This window comes from Alosa sapidissima, chromosome 22 (assembly GCF_018492685.1).
Source record: "Alosa sapidissima isolate fAloSap1 chromosome 22, fAloSap1.pri, whole genome shotgun sequence".
Classification (NCBI taxonomy): domain Eukaryota; kingdom Metazoa; phylum Chordata; class Actinopteri; order Clupeiformes; family Clupeidae; genus Alosa; species Alosa sapidissima.
In genome coordinates, this window is record NC_055978.1 from 1601409 (window position 1) to 1628349 (window position 26941).

General features: G+C 39.1%; 1 protein-coding gene across 3 annotated transcripts in view; it reads left to right on the plus strand.

Annotated features, from left to right (window-relative positions):
• The window catches only part of scyl2 (SCY1 like pseudokinase 2), an 84145-nt gene that overhangs the window by 11789 nt on the left and 45415 nt on the right, over window positions 1-26941 (plus strand). For all 3 annotated transcript variants that reach the window (XM_042077941.1, XM_042077938.1, XM_042077939.1), the window contains exons 3-9: window positions 5211-5368; window positions 10120-10264; window positions 17771-17920; window positions 18030-18251; window positions 21256-21372; window positions 22680-22805; window positions 24605-24781. In XM_042077941.1, the coding sequence (XP_041933875.1) occupies window positions 5211-5368; window positions 10120-10264; window positions 17771-17920; window positions 18030-18251; window positions 21256-21372; window positions 22680-22805; window positions 24605-24781 (1095 nt within the window). The remainder of the gene's footprint in view (window positions 1-5210; window positions 5369-10119; window positions 10265-17770; window positions 17921-18029; window positions 18252-21255; window positions 21373-22679; window positions 22806-24604; window positions 24782-26941) is intronic.

A 26941-nucleotide genomic window follows, 5' to 3' on the forward strand; every position in this document is an offset into this window, starting at 1 on the left:
GGGTTAGGATTAAATAACAAATAATTGTGTATAGGCCAGTGTTTTTATTGAAGCAAAAAATGAACAAAGTATCCAGTAACTGTAATAATAGATACTTGATTTGAATTGTAAGCATTGCTACACTTTCTTAGAAAGTTAAGTAACAAAAATGACAGTAATCTGTTACTTTATAATTAGTTACCCCCAACACTAAATTTCGAAAGGTTGCCGCTAGTTGCAGCTCGAAGTCGTGTTGGTATTAAACAATATTGTGAAGGTATTAATAAAAGGTATTAAATTCAACTTAAGAATTTCTGTATATACCCTGATTTGTATAAAACCAATACAAAAAGTACAGTAGTACAGCTTGCAATAATTATACTTTTTTGAAAATTATACAATTGAAAATAAAACCTCTCTGCTAATATGGTTACTCTGTCAAATAGGCCTATCAGAAACATGCCTTATTGTTATTGTGTGGTTTACATGACGTTAGTGGTATGTGGATGTCTTGTTAGCCTGCTATATATATCTATGGCCTGCCATGAGCTTCAGTTCGGTTCACACACAAACATGCTTACCCAGCTGAGGATGATGGGAGATTACTCTCCTCCTCTAGCACATCATTGTCTTCCTCTTCATCAAGAAGCTACCCATCCATGTCCGATGTCCAGGCCATCGTGCCATCGTGGTCCTTGGGGTCATGTTTGTCATCAGCAGTTGGCTGCTTTCACCCCAGTTGCACGTACTGTACTTATCTCAAAAACATTACAGGTCTGAAAGTGATTAGGTTGCTTAGTTTTATTTTACATTACTTCCACATAATCTTAATCACCACCAACCATGACTCTTTTCACTAAAAGTATTATTGTCACTGGAGGACTCCAATATTGCTTGGAGAGGTAACATTAGTCTCAGAGCTCACTATTGCCTTGGCTAAACCATACATATCATACCAGCTTACAAGCAAACATTGATTCATGAACATGAGTCAGGAGATATGACAGAAAACATCTGAACAGCGTATGCATGCACATACACACCGTGCATTTTACTGCAGTTGCGTAAAGACAAAACACCCCCCGAGTTGGCTTGGGTGTATGAGCTCTTATCATAGTTAGCCACCCAAAAACCTCATAATCTTAGCAGCCAACCTTACAGCTTAAAAGCTAAACAATACTAAGACACCATTTATAACAAATCTTCAGTCACGTATTCATAAAAACAGCAGTCAATGAATAAAATCCTTACGTTACACCATCGGTGATCAACTCAATCTTCACGTTGGTAACGTAACATTAACGTTGTCATTCATGTCAGATGTTTCTATCTAAGTAAGCTAAGCAACTTGGCTACAAACAACTGTAAATTGTGCTATACATATTTCGACGGAATGACAGGTTTATTTGACAATAAAATACCGATTAGGTGTACTTGACATAAAGTTGGCAGTCATGAAGCACAGGAGTGAACTTTATCGTGACTACACGTCAAGGACATGTTGCAGCCTTTCCTGGTGCTAACGTTACCTAACTTAGCTAGTTTTCTGTATCATCAGATGACCAGCAAGCAACATCGTTCAAAATAGAACAAATCCTTAAAGTGTCAGTCCTAGTAGGTCTGTAATCTTGGTTGACATATAGTAACCCCCCAAAAATGACTGAAAATAATGAGTTTACTAAAGATTACGGTGTGCTAAAATACCAGCTATCATATCAGCTGAAGTGAACACACACACGCATTTACAGCCATGCATACACGGTGTAATTACTAGCAAAACTAACTTTTAAAAACGACTTTGAAGTAATAACATGGATAACAAGTAATTATAACATAAAAAGACTTGTGCTTCCTGCTGTTTTTCCTCTAGTGGAGGGAGATGTCAACTTTTGATTTTTCCTTCACATGGTAAAAGAAATTCGCACCACAAATCCCTTAACCAATCATATCGCCAGAAAGCCTATGATGTGACGTTCTTGAGGAACTTTTCATTGATAAAATTGGTTGGGGTATGGCGGAGTTATTAGACTGAATGTCATCGGTACTGGGTTACCGAAATTAGAGCGTGCGGTCTGCAAAGGGTTAACCGAGAGTAATGGCTATGCACTGTGTGCAAAATATGATTAAATTGCATGTAAGTTCAATGTTAATTTTCCCGCAAACCATTTATCATAGCAACTTGGTGCTAATATCATTGGAAAGCTTAGATTCCGCTCGTTCGATGTGTGATAACTGTATAGCTTTAGTTTAGTTGAACCTCATCTGCCAGGTATTTGACCTACCAGGTTGACACTTCCATGTGAAAAATACTCAATAATTACTCAAAGCATATGAAGCTAGGAAAATGCGGGGGAAATGCGCCTGGGATGGCTTGTGAAGTAGCATCGCAAATGAGAGACAATTTAGAAAGGGGCACGGGGGGTGCTCTTGAACCCCCTTACCGTCTCTGAAAGCATGACTAGTCGATCACGAGTGGCTCAACAGGTAGAGCTATAGATAAACTCATCTTTCAGGCATTTGACCGACCGGGTTGACACTTCAGCGTGAGAAATCGGGGGTGTAGCATGTGAAACTAATCAAATGTGTGTGTCTCATGGCCAATGCGTGAGAGTTGGCAGCCCTGTGTTATGTCCATAGGTAAAATAATGTTAACATTAGCATTGGTTGAGTGATGGCTAGTTTGATTGTTGGTGTGTTTGTGAAACATAAACGCGGTTATACAGAGCAAATTGATAACAGCACTGTAATTGTCTCTTTCTTTTGACTGTCATCCCATTCTTTTCTGACCATAAGTTAGTTAGCCACAACACTAACGTTTGCTAATGCGACAGCAGGGCATAGATAGACTGTCTACGATGCATCCTAAACACCGGGCTGGGACACTTCTGCTTGCTAAATAGGTTTTTCTGCTGTTGGCTTGCTCACAGTCCTTGATGGCCCTGTCAGTACTTTGTAAAATGTTGCATTAAGACCACAAAAAGTCTACATAAAATAAATGTGAGCATCTGAGCTAACATTCCTTCCCAAACACACTAGACTACTCCCTAGTTTAAGTCTTCAGTGTCTTGCATCAAGTAAGGAAGAGCATGGTTTAAGCTACAAATGCTAAAAGTAAAGTAAATCATACTTGTAAAATGTTTTGCTTGCATAACATAAAGGGATAGTCATTAAGTAGCCTATAAACTGCTCATAATGTACAGTAGATTGTGGTAATGTGTCACAGAACAAAGACCTCTTTTATTCTTAATATTCTTTCTATTCTATACACTCTTTTATTTCTTAAAAAAATACTGTATGAAGAGCCTTTAATTCAGGAAACTAGATAGTTGGGCCATAGTATTCAAATATACTATTTAAATACACCTTGATTAGAACTTAGGGGAGAACATTTTTACATTGTATATCAGTTGTCGTCTTTTTTTTAAACTTAAATATCGAAATTGGCCTTCAAAATCCCATATCGGTCAGGCTCTATAGGAGATGGAGACAAATTGACATACGCATACACAGACACACACGCATAGGCACACAGCAGTCACACACAGGCAGGCACATGCAAGCATACACAAAAGTTGCAAGAGTAGGGGATAGAGTAGGAGATGGAGACATTGACAAGCGTGATTTATTTTTGCGGAGAGGATGTACTGGACTGAGGGGCGGTCATATTTTGTACCGTTATGCTGTACAGTTCCATGCACATTACAATCTAATAGCCTACATTTTGAGTGCATTATAGTTAATAGTAGTAGTACAAGGCTCAAATTGTCAATTGTTTTTATATATTTGTTGGCAAGACACTGTTACAAGCCAAATGAACATAATCTAGTTGTCACAAAAAAAGAAAAACTGCTCGCCGCCATCTTGCCAGTCAAGTAGTGAGTTGTCCAAAACCTTTCTTTTTAGTAAACTCTGTGTACCCAAACAATGTTCTCAATGCTTGAGTTCATGTGTAGAGACACTGGTGATACTTTGATCAAAAGATACATATACACACACACACACAAGCACACGCACACACGCATACACACACAGTAGACAAGCACGCCCACACACACATGCACGCACGCACGCACAGGGCAGCTGTGGGGGCAGCCGTGGCCTACTGGTTAGGGCTTCGGGCTTGTAACCGAAGTGTTGCCGGTTCGATCCCCGACCCAGTAGGAAAAATGTGGGCTGGGGAAGTGGTTGAGCACTGCTCTCCCATGCCCACATCCACGGCTGAAGTGCCCTTGAGCAAGGCACCTAACCCCTCACTGCTCCACGAGCGCCGCTGTAGCATGCGGCTCACTGCTCCGGGTTAGTGTGTGCTTCACCTCACTGTGTGCTGTGTGTTTCACTAATTAACAGATTAACAGATTGGGATAAATGCAGAGACCAAATTTCCCTCACGGGATCAAAAGAGTATATATACTATACTATACTTATATAGACACACACACACACACACACAGACACACATGCAGGCAAACAGACACAAGTGCGCACACACACATACACCCCCCCATTACCCCCCCCCCCCCCCACACACACACTCACAAGCGAAAACTCACACACAGAGAAGCACACATATACACAAAAGCAAACGCACACATGCACACACTCATTTCCATACACAAAAGTTGCAAGAGTAGGGAATGGAGTAGAAGATGGAAAAAAATTAACAACCGTGATTTATTTTTGCGGAGAGAATGTGCAGAACTGAGCGGCTGTCATATTTTTGTGCAAAGCCCTGTCGGGTCTTATTTTCCCGATAATAACCGGTGTTCCATATTCCTTATGTGTGTGTGTGCATGCTTGTGTTCCTTACATAACATAGGAAGTATTTGTATCCTCCCTTGCTGGCTGCCGCTCACATTGCAATTTAACAATAAGTAGCCTAAAACTAGTCAGTTATTATGGCCCGTCCAGTTTCACTTCACATATTATATATTATATAATTAGCCTATTTAAAACATTAACTTTCTTCTCAGTGCTTCCTCTTCATTTAGCGGCTGCTTCAGAATTAGGGGAGACACAATATTGGGCGGCCTGCCGCCACGGTTAAAAAAAAAAATCTAGGGGAAACACTGATGTTGGCAAGTTTTTATTAGTGTAAATTGAGCCGTTGGTCTTTTCAAGGTTTTTGCATGTCTTTTAGGTAGTTAGCCAGCTAGAATCTCTTTACTGCTTCTTTTTACAATGACTAACAAAGTCGATTTTTTTTTTTTTTTTTTTTTGTCATTTGTCTTCAGGAAGTTGCCGTTTTTGTTTTCGACAAGAAAATCATAGAAAAATACCAGAAATTTGAAAAGGACCAAATAATAGATTCCCTGAAAAGAGGAGTTCAGCAGCTTACACGCCTGAGGCACCCACGGCTTCTCACAGTCCAGCACCCACTAGAGGAGTCAAGGTAAGTGTTTCTTCTTTTCTTGACAGTGCACTCATAATTGTCTCAGTGTTTCCTCTATGTTTAGGATTGCGGCCCAAAATTAATGTCCCCATGGTATTAGAAATAAGGCAGATGCACAATGTAGTTGCGATTGCCTTTTCAATAATTCTGCCGATGTATATCCTCCCCCGCTGGCTGCCGCTTTATTTAACAATAAGTAAAACTAGTCAGAGGTTATTATGGCCCGTCCAGTTTCACTTCATATTTCATATTGTGTTGTGATGTAGCCATTAAAACATTAACTTTCTTCCTCAGTGTTTCCTCTACATTTTGTAGTGGTTGCCACTGCTTCAGAATTAGGGCAGACGCACAATATTGTCCGGGTGCATGGTAGGCTATAAATGCCTTCCACTGGCTGCAGTGTATAAAACAGTGGACTGAGCAAAACATCGCTGAACTAAGGGGGTGTTTTGAGCGTACATCTTGGACACATTTTTACAACCGGATCTCACCCTAAATGAACAGGTTGACTCCACTCGGTCTCGTCCTATCTGAGATCTATCTATCGATCTATCTATCTCGATCTATCTATCTATCTATCTATATACAGTGGGGAGAATAAGTATTTGAACCCATGCTAAAGTTGACTAAAAAGAAACATATAAAAACATCTGTTAGAAATTGATCTTAATGCCTTAATTAAAACAAATAGTAAAAATCCAACCTTTAAGGACACCAATTTTCTTAGTGAATGAAGAATGTATCGTAAATAAATAAATGTTCTTCCTTAAGTTACAGGGGCAATAAGTATTTGACCCCTATGTTAAATTCCCATAGAGGCAGGCAGATTTTTTATTTTTAAACGCCACTTATTTCATGGATCCAGGATACTATGCATACTGATAAAGTTCCCTTGGCCTTTGGAATTAAAATAGCCCCACATCATCACATACCCTTCACCATACCTAGAGATTGGCATGGTGTGTTTTTCAGTTAGCCTATTAGCTGGTTTGATTTGCATTGAACCCAATAAGCGTTTTAGTCAACTTGGGTTCATGGGTAGCATGGGTTCAAATACTTATTCTCCCCACTGTACATACAATATTGCCAAAAGTATTGGGTCATTTGCCTTGACTCGCGTATGAATTTAAGTGACATCCCATTCTTAATCCATAGGGTTTACAGTAGTCCTTTAGGTGCCAGGGTTTAAAAAAAAAAAAAAAACACTGGATTTTTAAATCAAAATTTCAAAACGCCATGGCTTGAAAGTGGTCAGAGATAAAGTCCTACTGTAAATGTGAAAATCACTGAGTATGAACAAAAGTTTATGAAGGGGGTAAATTCACTCATCTAATTAGAATATTATGACGTCACTGGATGGCAACCACCTCAAATTATGCACCTTTTAGTAAATACTGGATGTTGGACATATTTGAGCATTTTTAATTTATTGTTTTGTCATAGCACCCACAAAACAAATTAACAGGAAAACGGTAAACCAACAATAGTTAACTATTACTATAACCACAAACCCTATGCTACTATACAATAAAGTTGCCTGGTCAAATCAGTTCCTATCGTGGGTGACTTTGTAGTTCTTCAGAGCCCTATTTTTACTACCTCTGCTGTCTGTACCACGTCCATTATGGACACTATCATCACGATTACCACTGCCACTGCGACCATTCGAGGGTCGAAATAAGTATGGTATGCTTAGTGGACACTGTTGTATGCACGCAAAGACAACTCCATTCACAGACGCACCATGACTATCACTGTCAATAGATGATCTCCAAACTATCTCCAAAAGACAGATTCTCCTTCATAATCAGAATAGGTGAATAACATACCCAAGACTTCATCATACTGTATGTGAGCGTTTTATTCAACATTTGGTGTATTTCTGCTTCAATTTGTGCAAAACTATGGCCTGCATCGCTTCCACGTCATTACAAACAGATGCATGTCTTCTTTGTGTTTCTCGCTTGTAAGTCAAGTACTTCCTGAAAACTTTGTGCAGCGAATTTGGGCTTGAATCGAAGCTCTGGATCTCTGCCAACTAGTGGTGGAAAGTACAAATGAGATTTGTCACCATGCTTGGATCTGTCATCTGTTTTAATAAGCATTGTTGTTTGTCGCAATTTTGCGACTTTGCTGCATATGACATCGGTCCACCCTTTGTAGCTATAGCAGCTTCAACTCTTCTGTGAAGGCTTTCCACAAAGTTTAGGAGTATGTTTATGGGAGTTTTTGACCATTCTTCCAGAAGCGTATTTGTGAGGTCACTGATGTTGACGAGATGGCCTGGCTTTCAGTCTCCGCTCTAATTCATCTCAAAGGTGTTCTATAGGGTTGAGGTCAGGACTCTGCAGGCCAGTCAAGTTCATCCACACCATACTCTGCCATCCATGTCTTTATGGACCTTGCCTTATGCACTGGTGCACAGTGATGTTGTAACAGGAGGGGCCATCCTCAAGCTGTTCCTACAAATTTGGGAGCATGGAATTGTCCAAGATCTCTTGGTATGCTGAAGCATTCAGAATTTATTTCACTGGACCTAAGGGGCCACACCCAGCTCCTGAAAAGCAACCCCACACCATAATCCCCCCTCCACCAAACTTCACACTTGGCACAATGCAGTCAGATAAGTACAGTATGACAGAGTTTGGTGTGGATAAACTTGATTGGCCTGCACCGAGTCCTGACCACAACACTATGAATTAGAGCGGAGACTGAGAGCCAGGCCTTCTTGTCCAACATCAGTGTGTGACCTCACAAATCGGAGGAAGGCTATATTTACCCCTTCCCCTTACTTTTGTGCGTTCACGTGAGGGGAAGGGGTATCCCAATTCTCTTTTGGATCAAATGGTAGGGCTAAGGATAAGGGGTAGATACTAGGGATCGACCGATATGTTTTTTTGAGGGCCGATACCGATATCAATTATTACCAAAACATGAGGCCGATAACCGATATGTAAAACCGATATGTCAGTTGTCAAAAAGGGGGGTAGATAGTAAAGGCGATATGCTGCAAAAATTTCATTCAAAAGCATTTAATTATGCAAACTTTTCTTTCTTCTTTTGATTGACACAATTGTCTATCAACTTGCATCACTTGCAAGTGTAAATCCTGTGTATCATTTTAATCCAAGAGCTGAGTGATAGCAATTATTTTCATAGAGTAGGCCTACACAATGGGCTATGTGCTTGTTAAGGGACCTGTCACAAAGAGGATGCTTTGCCATCATGTGTGTGAGTGCACGAGAGAAGGAGAGGTGCATGCGTGATGGCAAGTGTTACGGTTGAATAGTTTAACAAAACAGTTTTAAAATAGTTGTTAGGCTATTTAAGCATGCAATTTTTGTCCATATGTAGGCTATAAGCTACACTTTTGAGAGCCTAAAAGGCACGTTTATAGCCAGCTGAGGATGCGATTTAGTTCAGGTCGGATTAAATTACGGCTATGACAGTCCATTTCATAAGGAGCAATTAGACTTTTTGACGTTCGCTATCACATAATTTAGGACTTGTCTACTATGTACTATGTCCGCTGAGGTGTCCCGTTATTCACAATTAACGAACGAGGCGGAGGCAGAGAACTCCCGACACGCAGCACCCGAGTTTGTAGGCTAACTAGTAAACAGCATCAGTAACGTGCATCAATCGGGAATTCTCTAAATAAAGGAAGTGGGTGCTTTACTTATTGATCAAAGAGACAATAGCTTACAAAGTTGTGTTTTTTGTAACTTCAGTGTAGATTATTGTGATTCATTGCAACTTCAGCAATGTAAGGTAGGCTCTTCCTTACCTTTGAAAAATAGCTCCGTACAGCTGAAGTCCAGTCTACAATCTGCCTCAGTGAGAAACGTTCTCCATGTTCAGTCTTCTATCCTGATTGGCTGCATTCGTGCTAACTAACAAATCAGATGGTGTAGTGGGCGGGACAATGTTCTTGACCACAGAGTAGCAAATGCAGGGAGTGAGAGACGCTTTACAGACAAAGTAGCGCATTTCATTATTTATCCATTTCAATATCGGCTTATCGGTGGAAAAAAGGGCCGATACCGATAATTATAAAAATGCTAAATATCGGCCCTAATAATCGGCCCGGCCGATAATTGGTCGACCCCAAGTAGATACCCATTTAAAAGCGAGAATTTCCGCAAGCTTGAAACCAAGGGCTAAGAGAAATACCCAACATGTACTGCTCACACCGGAAAAACAAGCATACCAAGAGACTTGTTTATGTAAAATATTGGCATTAATAAGGATTCTATTTGACAAGACATGTTGGTTGCTAGTGACAAAACAGCTTTCAGTGTGGTACGATCTCTTTGTAAATTACGTTTAATTCAAAAGTGTTTCAATCATCCCGGCTCTCCCATATGGTACGCTAGTGATGTCTCATTTCCCAGGGGAATATTTTCACCCCTATGTCTTGCCACTTGGTTTCGAGAGACAAGGGTTAGGGGTAAGACAAAGGAGTTGGGGAAGGGGTAAGACAGAAAATTGGGATTGAGCCTTACTTTTGAGGCTATTTGCCTGCTGAACTTGAATATCTCCTCCTCCCTCTCCTGAGACTAATCTCCCACATTTGCACCTCTGTCTGTCCTGTTCTTTCTTATTGTTGTGTTGTCTTGTATTTCACTATGCCTGCATGATGAAATTGGCCCTTGGTTTGCCCCAACGTTTTTTATTATTATTATTTTAAATTGGTGCCAGTTCTTGATTATATTGCTTTCTCACTTATTCTTGCTTTGTCTTTCTCTCAGAGACTGCTTGGCATTCTGCACTGAGCCTGTTCTTGCCAGTTTGGCCAATGTATTGGGGCAGTGGGATTATCTGCCAACTCCAGTACCCACAGAAATCAAGAACTACAAATTGTATGATGTTGAGATCAAGTATGGACTCTTACAGGTAATCTTTGTTTGCTATAGCCATTTAAATTCTCTGAATTCTCTGGATATCCTGAACTATAAAACATACTGTGATATAGACTAGGAGCGAGATTTGAGGTAGACAAGTTATTTCTCCTAATATAGTGTTATAATCCTGCTAATTAACATAAGAGCAAAAGCCTTCAGACACAAAACACTACAAGTGAATAGCATAAAAATAGTTATCACCTGTTGATTACTTACTTAAACAACTTTTTTTTTTTTACATTTTCGTGTTAATTACTCATCGTAAGTCGGTATATGGTTAAATGACTCATTGCAGGGCGAATGAAGACTCTCTCGCCCGCCCCTACTGCCTGTAGGAAGAATATCCCGCTTGCAAGTTCAGTGTATCGTACACGCCGTGTATGTAAGTGCTTCTGAAGTGGAGATTTCGGAAGAGTGGGAGAGGAAACTCATTTTGAGAAAGCAGCCTTGAAACACAGCCAATGAGATTCCGTTCTCAGCCTAGACTCGACTCCAACGGTACTACACATGATATGTTTTGGATCACGGTCGCGGTAGTACATGCAAGGTATAGAATGCTAACTTTTGGTGAATTTAGGAGAAATATACAGGCGCGAGTAAACACAATGTAATGAAATAAACACTTAAATGTGTAAATCAGACTTTTTTGTTGTAGTAGTGTGACAGAATACATGCTAAGGTGGTGAACTAGCACAAAAAACTTTTTTGTTTCTAATTAGAGTTCCTACACAAGTGGACCATATGTCAGTTTAGTCAATTAAGGTCAAAAACCATTTGACATCTTTTCAAAATACTTTTCCCATTGTGCATCAAAAATATTGTCAGTGAATTTTAGGTTAGCAGTGCCTACTGTATGGAAAATTAACGGAACTGTGACTTCAGAACCAAAGTACACACCGAACTGTAATTTTTGTGTATTGTTACACCCTTAATATGTGCTCTTTTGCATTAATTTCAAGTACAGAAACCTGAACACTGGAAAACCAATTCCAAAACCAAGGCCTATAAAATATTTCTGTTCAAATCTTATGTCTTCGTATTATTTTCAGCCCTTGAAATTACTTCAGTTTTACAGCCTGAAAATCACATTGTCTGGTAAGCAAGGGAGGGAGTAACCGTAGGATGACATCAGAAAAATGTGCATTGGTCTCATCATTTTTCCATTGGTCTCTTCATTTTGCAGACCACCCCTAGATGTAAGCTTAAGTGAAATATGCACACCATAATCATGGTTATGTGGTTTTTATCTTTTTTGATCATCATGGATTGAGACAGTAACCCTTATGAAAACCTTTAACTCACCCTCCTTCATATAATGGTAGCCAGCTGGTGCAGTGGCTTTACGTTTTGTAGACCTACTTGCCGATGCCCAAAGACATGTGCTAGTGAAATTAGCACCCTGGGGGTTTTATATCACTTGCTAGCATACTCCTCTTCTATTCTGTGTTGCTGTGAGTTGCTGGTTTGAGTCCAGGTGAATGGAGGGTTGAACCTCACGGTTTTATGGAGGTTACATTTACATCCAGCAGTTATTCCACCTGCAGAGGTAACCAGCAGCAATGGCACAGGCCCATTAAGTATTTTGCAGCAAAAAGCATAAGCAGACCTCAAGAAATTTGACTAAAAGTTGTGTCTCAATATTCACACCAATGACTTCTGAGCTCTCTTGAGCTCTCTCTTAGTCTTAGTCTAATTTTAGTCGACTAAATGTTATAAGAGTTTGTTAAGGGTAAGTGTGTCGAGGCGGGTTGAGCAAAAGGTGGAACACTCTCAGGAAGGACTCAAGGTGGATTTTTGTAGAAGATAGGATTTTATTTTCCCCCAAAATAAGGCCCGTAGGCAATTAATTAATCATTAATAATAACAAAGCAAAAAAAAAAACAAAAAAAAAGGAAAACAAAAACTTTTTTAATAAAGAAAATAAACTGACATGATGGTCAAAAAATGTCTATAATACAATAATCAACACTGACTTTGTACCAGTCAACAATACCGTAGGTAGGAGAGCTACAAGACTCACGTCTGTCCATGACCTGCTCTCCCTACCAACCCACTGGGGAGGCTTAAATTAGGCCCAAGTGCCCCTCTAAATTGGATCATACCAACACGATCAAAAGTACAGGGGGTATCACTGGTGAGCTAACAGAAATTAGGTAACTGCTAGAAAACGCTCCAAATATCTGGACAATTATATGTGACATATTTTAAACATCTTCAAGTTGGCATAGCCAACATTCTTTTAACAGCCTATACAAATTCATTTATTAAAACACACGTTCACTTCTGGTGAACCCGGAAGTCACCGCGTTAATAAAACCCGGAACTAGGCACAGGGAAACTTTTACCACAACAAACAGAAGATGAGACGCTGAACGCTGGTGAGACAAACATTTTGCAATATTTTCTGCTGTATGGTTTTAACTTAAAATAAACACAACATTGGTGTGACAAGACAAGTTTGACGAGTGCTTATTTTAACGTAAATGACAATGAATGGAAATGTATGATTTTAAACTGTAAAGAGTTGTAGGTGATAAAAGTAGCCTAGGCAAATTCACCGTTGTGTAGAATGTATTGAGACATCTAATTAACAGCAACGGGGATTACTGTAATTGTATGATGAATGACATGGTTAACAGACATGAAACACATAAGTAGATGAATGGCATGGAAGACAGACATAACAAACACGTAAGCTGACATTCGCGCTCAGTCTCTGTTAACGTACGCAGCGTGTCGCTGCGGTGGCGGTAGCTATGCGCCCCGTCACAGAGTTTTAGGTCCCGTCCCATTTCTCCCCCCTTAAAACTTCCACTTGGTTTTGATTGCCCTCAACATTAAAGTCCCCTCGACAAGGGAAGTGGAGGTGAAGATCTTTCCCTATGAATTGGGACACCACTATACACACATTGTCTCATGAGGAAGCTTCTCCAACACACATATTGCACACTGCCCTCTCCCCACATACACAGCACACTATCCCATCTCCCCTGTCATCCCCCCCAACACACACACCAAGACCCCTGGCAGTTGGGTTAGCCCCTTGAGCCGTGGATCTGCCCAAGGTTTCTTCCTTGGTAAGGGAGTTTTTCCTTGCCCCTGTTGCTCTTGGGTGCTCCTTGTTGGTGCCCCCCACCCAATCCCAATCCTCCCCCACATTTTTTATGCAGCCCTTGCCACTTAATCTACTAAACCCCTCTTCTACTGCACTTTTTACCCCCCCCCCCCCCCCCCCCATTAATGCACAAATAGGCTGACACCAGACATAATTTCACTGCATTTCTTACTTCCAGTAACTATATGCATGTGACAATAAACTTCCTTGTATATGAAAATTAGCGTAGCGAGCGTGCTCACCTACGTGAGCTACCAGTAGTAGCCTGCTACTATTTTCATTCACATTTTCATTAAATGTAACCACCTTCAACATACTTTTGAATACATTTTGTTTCAAATGTGCAACACATGTAGTTCATTTATTAAGGAAGTTTGTCGGTTAGTTAAGGTAGGCTCAGCAAAACGTTAGCGAAGTTACCTTTGACAAGGCTGGCGGCTAGCATTATTATCATCAACAGGTGTGCTAACTCGTAGGACTACCTCCGGATTGTTTTGCATTGAGGTGCTACTTCAGACATGAGAACTGCTACGGTAGGCAACGGAAATTCCTTACTGCAGAAATATTAGATTGATGCTCCTGTCAACAGTACTGGTCTGGGCGTTCTTTTTAAAACAAAGGCTAAATGATTCATTCAAAGCAGTGCTTTTTCGTCTGCCTGCTTCAGTCACGATAGCCAGACTGCACTGGGTCAAATGTCACTGAAATGTGATTAATGAGTGAAGACAGCTGAAATCAGTCACAGCTGTGAAACTAAGATTGTGCATACAGTATAATGACTGCAGGGTGTCCGCGGGGTTGTAAAAGGTATTAAAAGGTAATAAACGTCATCTGATGAGGTATTACATTTTTGAACCACTAACTATGAGGTTTTCCATTTGTGTTAAGTGCATGCCTAGCTCCTAAAATTTGTGTGAAATATATATATATATATATATATATATATATATATATATATATATATATATATATATATATATATATATATATAAAACTTTTAGCGCCCCCTCAAACTCACTGGATATACGGCTAGCTTGCTGCCAAACTTGTTGCCAAAAGTTCGAAGTCATGGGAAAATGTAATTTTTCGGACATTTGGTTAGCGGACTCAAAGATTCAAAGACTGGCTTAGGCTAGTTGGCAACATCCAAGAGGCTTATTGCCACATCTGTAAAAATACAATAAATGTCACCTGGATGGGAGTGAATGTATGGAGTCTACTAGCCAGCAAACAACAATGTGCAGACGTAGTCAGAGATTGAAGAATCTACTGCCTGGCTCAGTGGCTCATCGGCCACGTAGGGCTACTGTCTCTCCACATAAATATGCGTCATTGAGGCTTAATCAAAGCTATAAGTATATCTACGCTACCAGTTGTCATTGTCATCCAAAAAAGTAATAATTTGCACCATCGCATTTTCAATGAATCAATAAAAGTCCCCATAAAGGCACAAGGCCTTTTCATTAATTAAATGAAAGGGGAAAAAACAAGAGTATAACATGTAAACAGATGTACATGTTATAAGGGGTTATTTGCAATGAGCTACCCCTGCCTTGACTACAGAATAGAGGTAAAACATAGGCCTGACAGTGTTGCTTTGTTTAGACTATAAGATAAGGTTTAGGCTATAAGATTTAACATTTTCTACCCTCAGTAAATGTCATGTTAAGGTTAGTTTAACAAGTGTGACCTTTACATTATTCAAAGCTTGCTCAGGAGCTATAGGCTTACTCCCTTGATGTAGTATGTGATGAGATCCCAATAGGCTTGCTTAAAATTAGTTGAATATAACAACCTGTGTAGGTTTTTATAGGGTGTATTGTAATATGCTATCAATATATTATAATATAATATATTTTAAGTCAATTTACCAATTAGTTTCCACAAAATTCCCCAGAAGTCATCATTTAGGGGGTTATTTTTCAACATTTTCGTCACATACAGTTTGGTATTTCACACACATTAGTGAAACTATGTGAATAGAAGTACATTTTCCTGTTGAATTAAAAAATCTAATCGGATCAGATGTATCTTGTGTACTTTCCCCTCTGCAAAGCTCTGAAAATGTCTTTTCACATTATGAATTTATAGCCATCATCACTTTTGAGGGCTTCTCATTCAAGAAGTATGTGACACAAATTCATCAGATTTTTTTCCGACACGTATATGTATTATAGGGTCCTGTCCATGCATTAACTTTGGTTTTTATCATTTTCATATTTTCAGAGGATTTTTTAAAAATTGAGCTTGATTTTCAAAAAGCCTGTTTTCATCTTCTCATTTCACCACGTGGACAGTTAACAGAATTTTTTTTTTTTTAATTTTACCATATATCATTCTGTATGTGAGGATCATCTGCCCAAAATGTGGGCTTGTTGCTGAGTTTCTTCATTGAGAAGATTTTTTTTAAATATTGTCTATAAATCCACTGAATTTGTACTGTATCTGCAGTACCACTTTGCACCACATGTGGTGCTCTTTTAATACAATGGAAGTCAATGTAAGAGTAAGAGAGTCACTTGTTTGCTGCACATATCCAATCTAAACACACAGGTATTAAAAAAGGTATTAAATTAAACTATACCCTAAATGTAAACAACCTAACTGTTGTGAAAACGTCCTCGAAACTGTGTGAAGTTCTGCAAACTCGTCTTTGTTCTTCTATGAAACTGCTGCGTTTGTTTAGCTGTTGTGCCTGCATTTGCCGCGACTTTTTAAATGGCTCTGCTGCTTCTGCATAACCTCAACCTATCCTCAAAGATTCGCTCTGATTGGATTTCTTCCCAACTTGTACCACAAAAAGAGTAGTTCTGAGTAGTTAATTTTTATTAATTGACTAAAGTGTCAGTTATATTTTGTTACAGTCTTCGTCATCATGTCTGACTTTTTATTTAGTTTTTATTTAGTTTTCGTCCGTTTGTTGACGAATATTCTTCGTCATAGTCTTTGTCAATGAAATTAACACTGGCTGCATCTGTGCCAAATTTTTGTCATTACACTGTATTGGTGCTGTGCAAGTGGAATTGAGTCACTTTAAAGCCGTGACGGCCCGTGAGACTTACTTGATTCTCACGGTTTTAAGCTAACTTAGTAGCGTTGTTGTGCATTGTGCATTAGGATATGTGGATGAAATTAATTATGTTTTCCATGTCATTTGTTAAAATAAATGCTCAAAAGGCTTAACAACTCGAAGAAAATTTATCTTGGATTATAGGGGATGAGTGTCTTGTAATGATAATTTCTATGATTTTGGTGAGCTCTATGGGAATTACAAATAACTATCTCCAGATGTAAATGGTTGCATATCCTCTTACTCAAATTAAATTAAACCCACCAGTAGGCTATACCTTAATTTCACAGCTTAGGTATGTTAGCAACACAGTGCTTGAGAGCATTGACTGTATATAGAACAAACAAAAACGAAACCCTGCGTGGAATTTATCTGGGAATAGGCCACTGAATATAGGGGCGAGCTACCTCGCTGGCGTGTTTAATTTGGTTCCCTGGTTAAAATATAATGTAGGCTGTTTTTTTGCACAAAGTTGCGTCTGCTAATAAACTTAAACATAAACATTTCCTGTGAAATCCCTGACTGCGCCTTCTACGTTAGTCTAGTATTATTTGTTGACATCAAACCTGGAGAAGAACGAACGGCAGCTGTTTGCGAAGTTCACTTGCGTGTTTTTTTTTAATTAGGCGACTTTTTTTGCGGGGCGCTTAAATTCTAGGAGCGGTGCTGCACTGCTGCTGAATACATAGTAGGGGAAACACTGTGTTCATATTCAGGCGAAGCACTGCTACTTGGGCGGAGTGATTTGTAGGCAGCAACTGAAAAGCTTACTTCAAACCCCAAAGAGCAGGGATTTCCCTGAATGAAAACATAGTTCCAAGTATGTATATGTTTACAAAATGGCTGTGTCTCATTTGACATTGTTATTTGTACACGTTGTAACTGTACGGATCACAGCATGTAGGAAAATGTTGGAGTTGGACTTTTGTCACTATTGGGAGGTGTAGGCTATTGAAGCCGACCACTTCAAGGCACCTGGGTTAAGCTAGGCTAGCGGTGGGTGCGTCAGACTGAGTAATTATACACAGAGATGAGAAGGGTATGTATCGACTTATCCAACTTTGGGAAATGCGGTGAATAAGCTAAATCATGCAGCTCACAACTGAGATTATTTGGGAGTATTTTTCTATTTCCTAAGGCAACACGATAAACATGAACCAACATTTAAAAAACCACCATTGGCAGCAGTATGATGGCTTTCAAAAATTGTATTGCAAATCAAGTGATTTGATCAGAAAAATCACAATTATTTTCCCTTATTCGTTCAGCCCTTTATTCCTTGTTGTGTTTCCCTTTTTCTACTTTGGCGATAGATATCAGAGGGTTTGTCCTTCCTCCACACTGGTGTTAAGATGGTACATGGCAACTTGTGCCTTGAGAATATCATTATTAACAAGAGTGGATCCTGGAAGATCATGGGATTTGACTTCAGCATCTCTTCCAGCAACCCTTCGGAGGCCGAGGTGAGGCAGATATCCACTTTTGGCTTTAGCAGACACCTAAAAGCATTAATTTTTCTATTTTCAGACTAATGGCACTGTGCTTTTGTGTGTATTCACATGTAACGTCCAGGCAAAGTATGTGTGTAAGGAGTGGGACCCGAACCTTTCACCTCTATGCCTTCCTAACCCTGAGTATGTGGCACCAGAGTACATCCTGTCTGTTAGCTGTGACTCAGCCTCTGACATGTACTCTCTGGGTGTCGTCATGCATGCAGTCTTCAATGAGGGTCGGCCGGTTTTTCAGGTCAACAAGCAGGACATCTTCAAAAGCTTCAGCAGACAGTTAGACCAGGTGGGAAAGTTCTACAATTTTGTGCATGTGTACACATTGTATTGTTATATTTGTGATGGGGCTGTCATCATAACAGATTTTTACTACATGATTATCAAAAGAATTCACAAAAAGAATTCACAATAACTATATCATTGCAGTGTCTGAAGAACCGATTCCATTTTTTTTTTTGACGCTATCAATTCCTCTTAGTGATGCTTGCATGTTTTTCTAACAGCTGTGTTGTGTGTTGCAAAAAACTCATGTGTCGTGAAGTCAAACTCTGCATCTATGATATTGGGCACTTGCAACATACAGTACATATTTTTCACTCACATGAACCCCATTTGTGGCGATTTAAAAAAAACAAAAACTGGAATAGGGTACTTTTTGCATGCACACTCACTGCTGAGCACCGTAACAATAAATATTGGGACTAAATATTGGGATATTCCCAGATACAAGACATTAAAGCCTAACTTTTGCCAAAATGCATCCTAGGGTGTTTTTGTGAATGTACCCGAGTCAAACTTTAGTTTAAAAGCATAATTACATGCAAAGCGCCACTTTTAAGCTTGTCCGTGTTGTCGTTTTCGGGTCAAATGGCCTTTTGAATGGGAATCTTAGGGGCACTACTATTTTGATCAGGGGCGGAGCCAGACATTTGAAACATTGGGGGCTTAGCCCAGTGTCACACACAGGAAGGCTAGGGGGGTCCGGGGGCATGCCCTCCCGTCAGAACATTTTGAAAAATAACCTCTTAAATAATGACTTCTAGTGAATTCTGTGTAAACTAATGGACACATTGAGACTTTAAAAATGTGAGACTCAAGGTATATCTGACTGGCACTTTGGGTCTTTCAAGAGGGGTCTATAGGCATAGCCTATCTGATCAGCATGCACTTAGTTAATTAAGCATTTTTTATGAGTTACTGTATGGTTTGTATATTATAGGCTAGTATACTATGCTGAGATAACCCTGATGGGATGCTACCTTGTCTCAATACATTTTTACTTTGAACTCTGGCCAAAGTAGCCTTATGGTCAGGTTTAGCACAGCCCCACACATTGTGAACCCACTTATTATAATGTTCAGTGGAACACATGAAGCTAAGTTTAATCCAGGGCTTAAAATTCATTTTTCAAAATGGGGGGGAATTTCCCCCCTTCAGTGCTTCACATAGGGGGGCTAATTCAGTTGGGGGAGGAGGGGGGGTACATTTTACAAATTGAAATCCCATTTTCCTTATAGGCCTACAGGCATCAATGAGAGAACACTTACATGATTTTGGTTTCGATTTTCTAATTGGAGTAAGTCTTTGTGACAACGACTGATCTTTATAGATTAGTGGTGACAACACGTCATGATAGGCTACATTTGATAATGTTTAATCGTTGTTTGGGTATGAAGCTTTTACGTAATGAAGCTTTTTTTTTAAGCTTTTACGTAATGAATGCGCACTCTAGAAAGTGAAAGTAGCCTAACCTAGGCCTACTATGTCGGCCTACTATATCGTTGTTTTGGTATGAAGCATCTTTTACGTAATGAATGCACACTCTAGAAAGTGAAAATAGCCTAACCTAGGCCTATATGCGCTCTGTGTCTGAGCTAGTCTGTGCACGTCCGCAATTGATTACGTTCCTCAAATGGAGAACTCCTCAATCCCATGGTATTGTTTGCCCTAAAATGCATGAAACATGCAATTTCAAAATCCCGCCGGTAGCCACGTTACATCTCCGTTTCATATTTGCCTAGGCTACTAGCCTACAATAAATTAATTGAAGGAACTCAACTGACAACAGGTACATCTACTGATTCGGTCATTGAGACTCTATGAATACAGTTGGCTACAACAAAGTTTCTGTCTTTCTAAAGTTTATTTTTGTATTATATTTATTTTTGTTGGGTACAGTAGCCTAATTGCCTAATGTCTTGCCAATAGTTTTTTCTTACCGGCTTGCTGTATAAACTGACTGCGCCGCTCTGAACTGTCCTGGCCTAAGGTTTATGACGTAAACCGCTACATCTCGGCTCTGGCACTGCCTAAATTCATCGTGTGGGAAATCAGATTATCTGTCAATATTGGACTTTTAAAATAAGGGATAGTTGCTCACTAATAGTAGCCTACATTTTGTAAAATTTATAGAGAAACCGAGGGGGAAGTTAAATTAGAAATTAGAATCGTTGGAAATTGAAAGCAAATGTATACAAAAAAAGATTCGGGGCTTGAGCCCCCGAAGCCACCCCCTCGCTCCGCCAATGATTTTGATACATGATCACGTCAAAATCGCTATTTTTAAAACACTAAGAAGGCTTGACACAACATGAAACTTTGATCGAAGTATCATCAGTGTCTCTACACATGAACTTGAGCATTGAGAACATTGTTTACACAGAGTTTACTAAAAGAGAGGTTTTGAACAACTCGCTTGGTTTTTCTGCTCGCCACCATTTTGCCAGTCAAGGAGTGAGTTGTCCAAAACCTTTCTTTTAAGTAAACTATGTGTATACACGAACAATGTTCTCAATGCTCGACACGGATGGCAACAACTTTTTTTTTTTAGTGAGGATGCACTCACAGCTTACAACATAAGCAGGCTTACATCAGAATTAGCCATCTTAAATTAGCATAACATTGTTAGCTGCATGATATTACCATTGACCATTACCATTAGGGGGAAGCCGTGGCCTACTGGTTAGCGCTTCGGACTTGTAACCGGAGGGTTGCCGACCAGAACCCCGACCAGTAGGCACGGCTGAAGTACCCTTGAGCAAGGCACCTAACCCCTCACTGCTCCCCGAGCGCCGCTGTTGTTGAAGGCAGATGGCACATTGATGGCATATTCTGATTAACTATATATATATATATATATATATATATATATATAGTTAATCAGAATGTTATTGTATTCCCTTTCTTAATATATTCTTATATATATAATGTTAGTTAGTTCGTTTTTAAACAGACCAGCCTGCTAGCACACAGTAATGAATGTTACTGAAATATGCAATGTTCTAATGTAGCTGAGTCGACTAAGTCCTGCAGTCTTGAGCCAGATTCCAGAGGACGTTTGTGAACATGTGAAGATGCTCCTGAATGTCACAGCCAATGTGCGTCCTGATGCCGATCAGATGACAAAGGTAAGGCCCAAACCAACATGTTTAAAGACTCTGGCTTTCCTGTTACATTCTTAAGCTTGCCTATATGAGCTCTAATTGGGACACTTAAACATGTAATTAAAAGAGCTATAGACCCTTTCAACTCCATAATCAAACATGTGTTCCTAAGGTATGTCCTGTGGCATAGAACACAACAGAAAACAACATTGAGCTAATTGAGGGTAACTTGGGGACAAACAAAAATGTAAAAATCTACATTTTGTAGAGCATCGTCCAATTCCTTTTCATTTCAAAGTTTCTGTGTTGGTTTTGAACATTTCAATCGGAAACTCTCAATCAAACAGATTGAAAGGGTCTTTATGTAAGAATGATCACTAGCGTCTAAAACGCAGTCCAAAATCAAAATATTGCAGTCCAAAATCAAAATATTTGATATTGAACAGTTTGTATATTTATCTACACATGTTTACATCTGGCTCCTTTGCTGCCTAATGGTAACTAGATATTCTTAAGTGGCTATTTAATGTCTTCAGAGCAAGCCTGCTATGCAAAACTAAATGGAGGTATGGCTACATAACGATAGGTTACCACTAACATTTCTTGTGTGTTTGCCAAAAATGTCCTTTGAAAGGACATGCACATTTATCTGTAACTTTGAAAGGACATGCACATTTATCTGTAACTATCAGGAATATAGTGATTGTACGCAAACTCATATTTTAGCCCCTTTGAATGTTCAGTGGCTTACCCCACCAGCTAACTAAATATCGGAGGTGCCTATAACTTAACGTTATAAGTATAAGTAAGTTACTCAGGAATGTTTAATAATAACCCTTTGGAATATTGCTCTTTGTGGCTGCTAGTGTATAAAAATGTATGTCACTTCAGGAAAGCATAATCACGTTAACAGTCTCAACAGGCTTGGTAGCACACCACCACCATTTTCAATACAATATTCTGGCAACTATGGTATGAATACATTTTATATATCTAGACATGGTAGGTAGTACAATCAATATTGAGGATATCAATCTAAAGTAGGGCAACACCATGTTTACATGCAACATGTTTACTGATGGTCACTTAAGTCAGCCAAACCAGAAGTCAATCTGTAGCATTACCACAACACAGCTTCTGTTTATAGCCTACTATAGCACTTGGCTGGATAGAAATGTAATCGAATGATCATTCGAATGATCCGTCATTCGTCTATGTTGCTGTGGCCATTTATGATCCCATCAGCAACATCACCAGACAAAACTCAAGCCCTTGATGCGGGCATCAACAAATACCAACACACATGATTAAGTTCTCTTCATTTTTAACAGATCCCTTTTTTTGACGATGTTGGGGCCATGACTTTGCAGTACCTTGACTCACTCTTTCAGAGGGACAACCTCCAGAAATCCCAGTTTTATAAAGGCCTACCCAAAGTCTTACCCAAACTTCCAAAGGTGAGAAGATTACGCTTATAAGGCAGTCTAAAGTACATTGCCCCCCTCATTTTCCTTCCATGATTTCAATATATAAATTGTGTGTAATAGTACAGATACAGTTGTTGTTAAGGGTACAGCCTTTCTTTGTGTGTATAATATGCTTCAGATGTGAGAGCCTGAAAATATATATTGTCATATAACAATATAACTGTCCGACTGTATAATTGTCCGATAACAATAACCAATATTTATTGGTTTGTTGTGGCCGATCCGATACGATAAGTAAGGGATAATGGACGACACGCCGTTCGACTATACAAAGTTAATACACATTCTAGATGGTAAAACAGTCCGACGCAAAGCAGAGGGGCCATTCCATCTAGAAAAGTGTTAACTTTTTAGAGTCAAACGGCGTGAAGTCCATTATCCCGCTTATTCTACTGTTGCCACTTGCGTTGTGTTAATTTCCTGTTATAATGTAAACCTTTTAATCTCTAAAACTGTCTTGTTTGTAGAACTACTTCTTTCTGCCACATATCAACTAATTTCTCAACTTGAAGGACAAACTGCCGTTACTAGTTCTAAATTGATGGTTGCTATGACCAAAGGCCAGTCGTTAGTTCCATCTCTCCCGTTGTCAAGCAGGCATATCTCAGGATTCTGATGAACCTTAGCTTTGAAAAATTGCTGTTTTACTTAGCCTACTTGTCATTCAACTAGCTAAAATCCACCTCCGTCATATGCTACAATGTTGCTATGTTCTGAACGTCTGTATTTTACAGCTTGGATGCAACGTGACAGTTCATTTAAACTTAACGAGTTAGGCAAATTAATATACGAGTGTGATACGGCCAACAAATTGGATCTACTTCATAGGTGTGCAAATAACATATGGTTAATACACATTCTAAATTACACAGGACAATGGGAAATTCAACCAAGCAGTGGAATAAGTGATATTACTGATAAAAAAAAAAGTGAAAAGTGAATTGGGGAAAGCATTTAATAAGCATCATTGAATTGCAGTAATTTTACCTACCACTTATGATGGACAGAACTCATAATAGTCCTCAATGGTACAGCAGTCAACAAAATAGCTGTAGCCTAAGCTGTGGCTCCTTTAAGTGAATTTTGAGTGAGTGGCCAGCAACAGTGCATAAATCGTTTTCATATCTATGTAGTTAACGCCGATGATGATTATGATGATGATGAAGAAGAAATGATGATGACCTGTCTGGAACTAAAGCAGGAATGGGTAGCATATTTCTCGGTAATAATACAAAACCCAAGTGAACAAAATGCAAATATAATAGGCCTACTAAAATGCAACTTAGAACTACTTATCTACTCGCCCCACCGAAGAGTTTGTTTATTTGTTTCCCCGACTAGCGGGGTAAAGTGCAAACACACCAGCACAAGACAGCTCAGTAGGCTGAGCTCCACTCTGCTTAGGTTAAACGGAGGAAGAGGAATTTGGGATGTACAGATTCAACGCAGATCCACAGCTCTTGTTAGAATGGTGAAATACATCCACCCTGCTGACATTATTTTGAGGAAGTATAGCCAACCAAGCTCAAGTAAGTCAGTGTAGCCAGACGGGCCTTACATGCCCCTAGTTGGGAAATTAGGGCTTTAAAAATATCTGCGCTAATTATTGACCGGAATTCTGTTATCGGAACGATAATAATATTTTCATTTTTTCCCTTAACGGCCGATAATATATCGGCGGCCAATATATCGTGCATCCCTAATTCTATTTTGTGGTGTTATTATATTTGTCCATATCTGAGACATAATCTATGTTACTTTGCTTGCAGAGAGTGGTGGTACAGCGTGTCCTTCCAGCATTGACATCTGAGTTTGTCAACCCAGACATGGTCCCTTTTATCTTACCCAATGTGCTGCTGATAGCTGAAGAGTGTACCAAAGAGGAATATGTCCGCCTTATCCTGCCAGACCTGACACCTGTATTCAAGCAACATGAACCTATCCAGGTATTGTTGATTTATTGTATGTGCCCACACCTATACCCATAAAGGTAGTTAATCTTGTGAGGTAGCTGCATTGTTTGGAAATGTATTATTCAAATGCTGTAAAAGGTCTATTATTCCTAATGCTGTAAAAGGTCTGCAACAAGTGATCAACTTTCGAAACTATAGCGTCATCCCCCCTCGTCACTGATTGGGCCGACTGATGGAAAAGGTAGTGAATAGTATCTCCCTGAAAGGGGATCTAGATAGGCGTGGCCAGGCTAGTGTAGTCCTGCGTATCACATAGACCACTGCACCACTGGTAGTCAGGTCTTTAACCAGCTATGTGCCATGGAAGTATAACACTTCATATCCAATAAAACTTAAAATAAAGCTGCAAGCAGCATTGAGGGTGCCAAACATCTCAACAGGGCAGAGTTGCCATTGCAACTCTGCTCTTATAGCTGACATGTCAAGCAAGAAAAAATCATGTTACTGTCCCTAATCAGTGTGCCAAATTTCAAATGTTTTTACCAGACGGTTGGTTTTATGGGCTGCCATAGATTCATATTCACATTCATAGAATAATAATAATAATTATTATTATTATTATTATTATTATTATTATTATTGTAATAAAAAAAATAATTATATAAACTCTATGGGTTCCTTCGATGCTTGACCTCCAGTAAGGTGATTATTACATTATTGGCTGTCATTGCATTTGTAATGTTTTTTTTATTTTTATCCAGCTAATAACGTAATAACCAGCCAGCAATGTACTGTACGAAGTTATGACGTTATTGGTTCAGAAATGTTATTACATTATTGGCAAGTTTTTACATTATAGGCCATTATTACGTTTTTGGCTGCTATAGGGTCCCTGAAGACCACTGTGGTGCTATAGCAAGTTTTATCTCTCTTAAATGTTTGAGAATTTCCCCTTTTAATGTTTTTTTATGCTTGAGTTAAAAAAGCACTTAATTTAAACATGATTTGTCTATATCTTGTGAATAATTGTGATTTGTTAAAGGGGAACTTGGCAACTATTTCAACATAATAAACCCGTTTAGAAATCATTTGGATGGTTAAATGACCTATTCCGGTGAAAATGGTGACTTTCCCCGCTGCCCCTAGTGTCCCCAGGCGGAAAACCAACCTTGCAACATTGAGACTGCCGTCCCGGAAAGAGAAGTGAGACACAAGAAACTCGTTTTAAATCGTGTTTCTTACCTTGTAACATCCACATTGTTCTGCCGCACTTGCTAACCGTTTCGCTAGCTTGTAAACAAATCCATGTGCTTTATCGTTATCCTTTCCACAGTTTAAAATAGCATAATGCACAATTTCTCCAGCAGAGGGGGAAATATAGCTAATCCTTCCTAGTTTCCCTTTAACTCACTATATATACACTATATATGTTTTATATCATTCTGTGTAGTATAACGTCAGTGTAACCCATTACACTGAACCATTTTATTTCTATGTATAAGGACATTTTGTAGTTACTGATCTGTTTTAAAGAAATATTAATATTTGCAATTATAAAGCAAAAACACAACAAATAAAATAGAGGGTTTTAAATGGCTGATAGTCATAAAACTTTACAGATTTATTTATATTGGCACATATGAAACAAATCCACCACAAGGGGGCACTACAATAAGCATATTTACATTATGGCTTATGTCTCAGTAACAGCATGGGTCCCTTCCCCTTAGGGTGCTCCTTATGAAGTCCAATGTTTTTTTTTTTTTTTTTTTTGCAAAATGTTTGTTTCCTTAACCTCTTTTAACTTCAAAATTAGAAATATGCAAAAATGTTGACAAAAAATATATATTTAGAGGTAGCTCAATCATGTGGAAGATTATTGCGTTATTGTGATATGCAAGTAATATTAAAAGTTGCTGCAAATGAACTATATTTTATTGAAATCAGAGCAACAATCCCACATTTCTGATGCTCAGCAGCCAGTGGTGACTTTTTGCAGTCTGGATAAATCTGTCAGTGATCTTCCATTCTAATAGATGGCAGATTTGATCCAACTAATTCTGGTATGGTGGAACCAATCAAATAAACTTCACTTCTTGTTTTTGCCATGATTTTGCTCTTGGTACACAGCACAACTGCAAGAAAGCTGAGAAAGGAATGGTGAAGGTGCCTTTTCCTCATACAGTTTTGTGG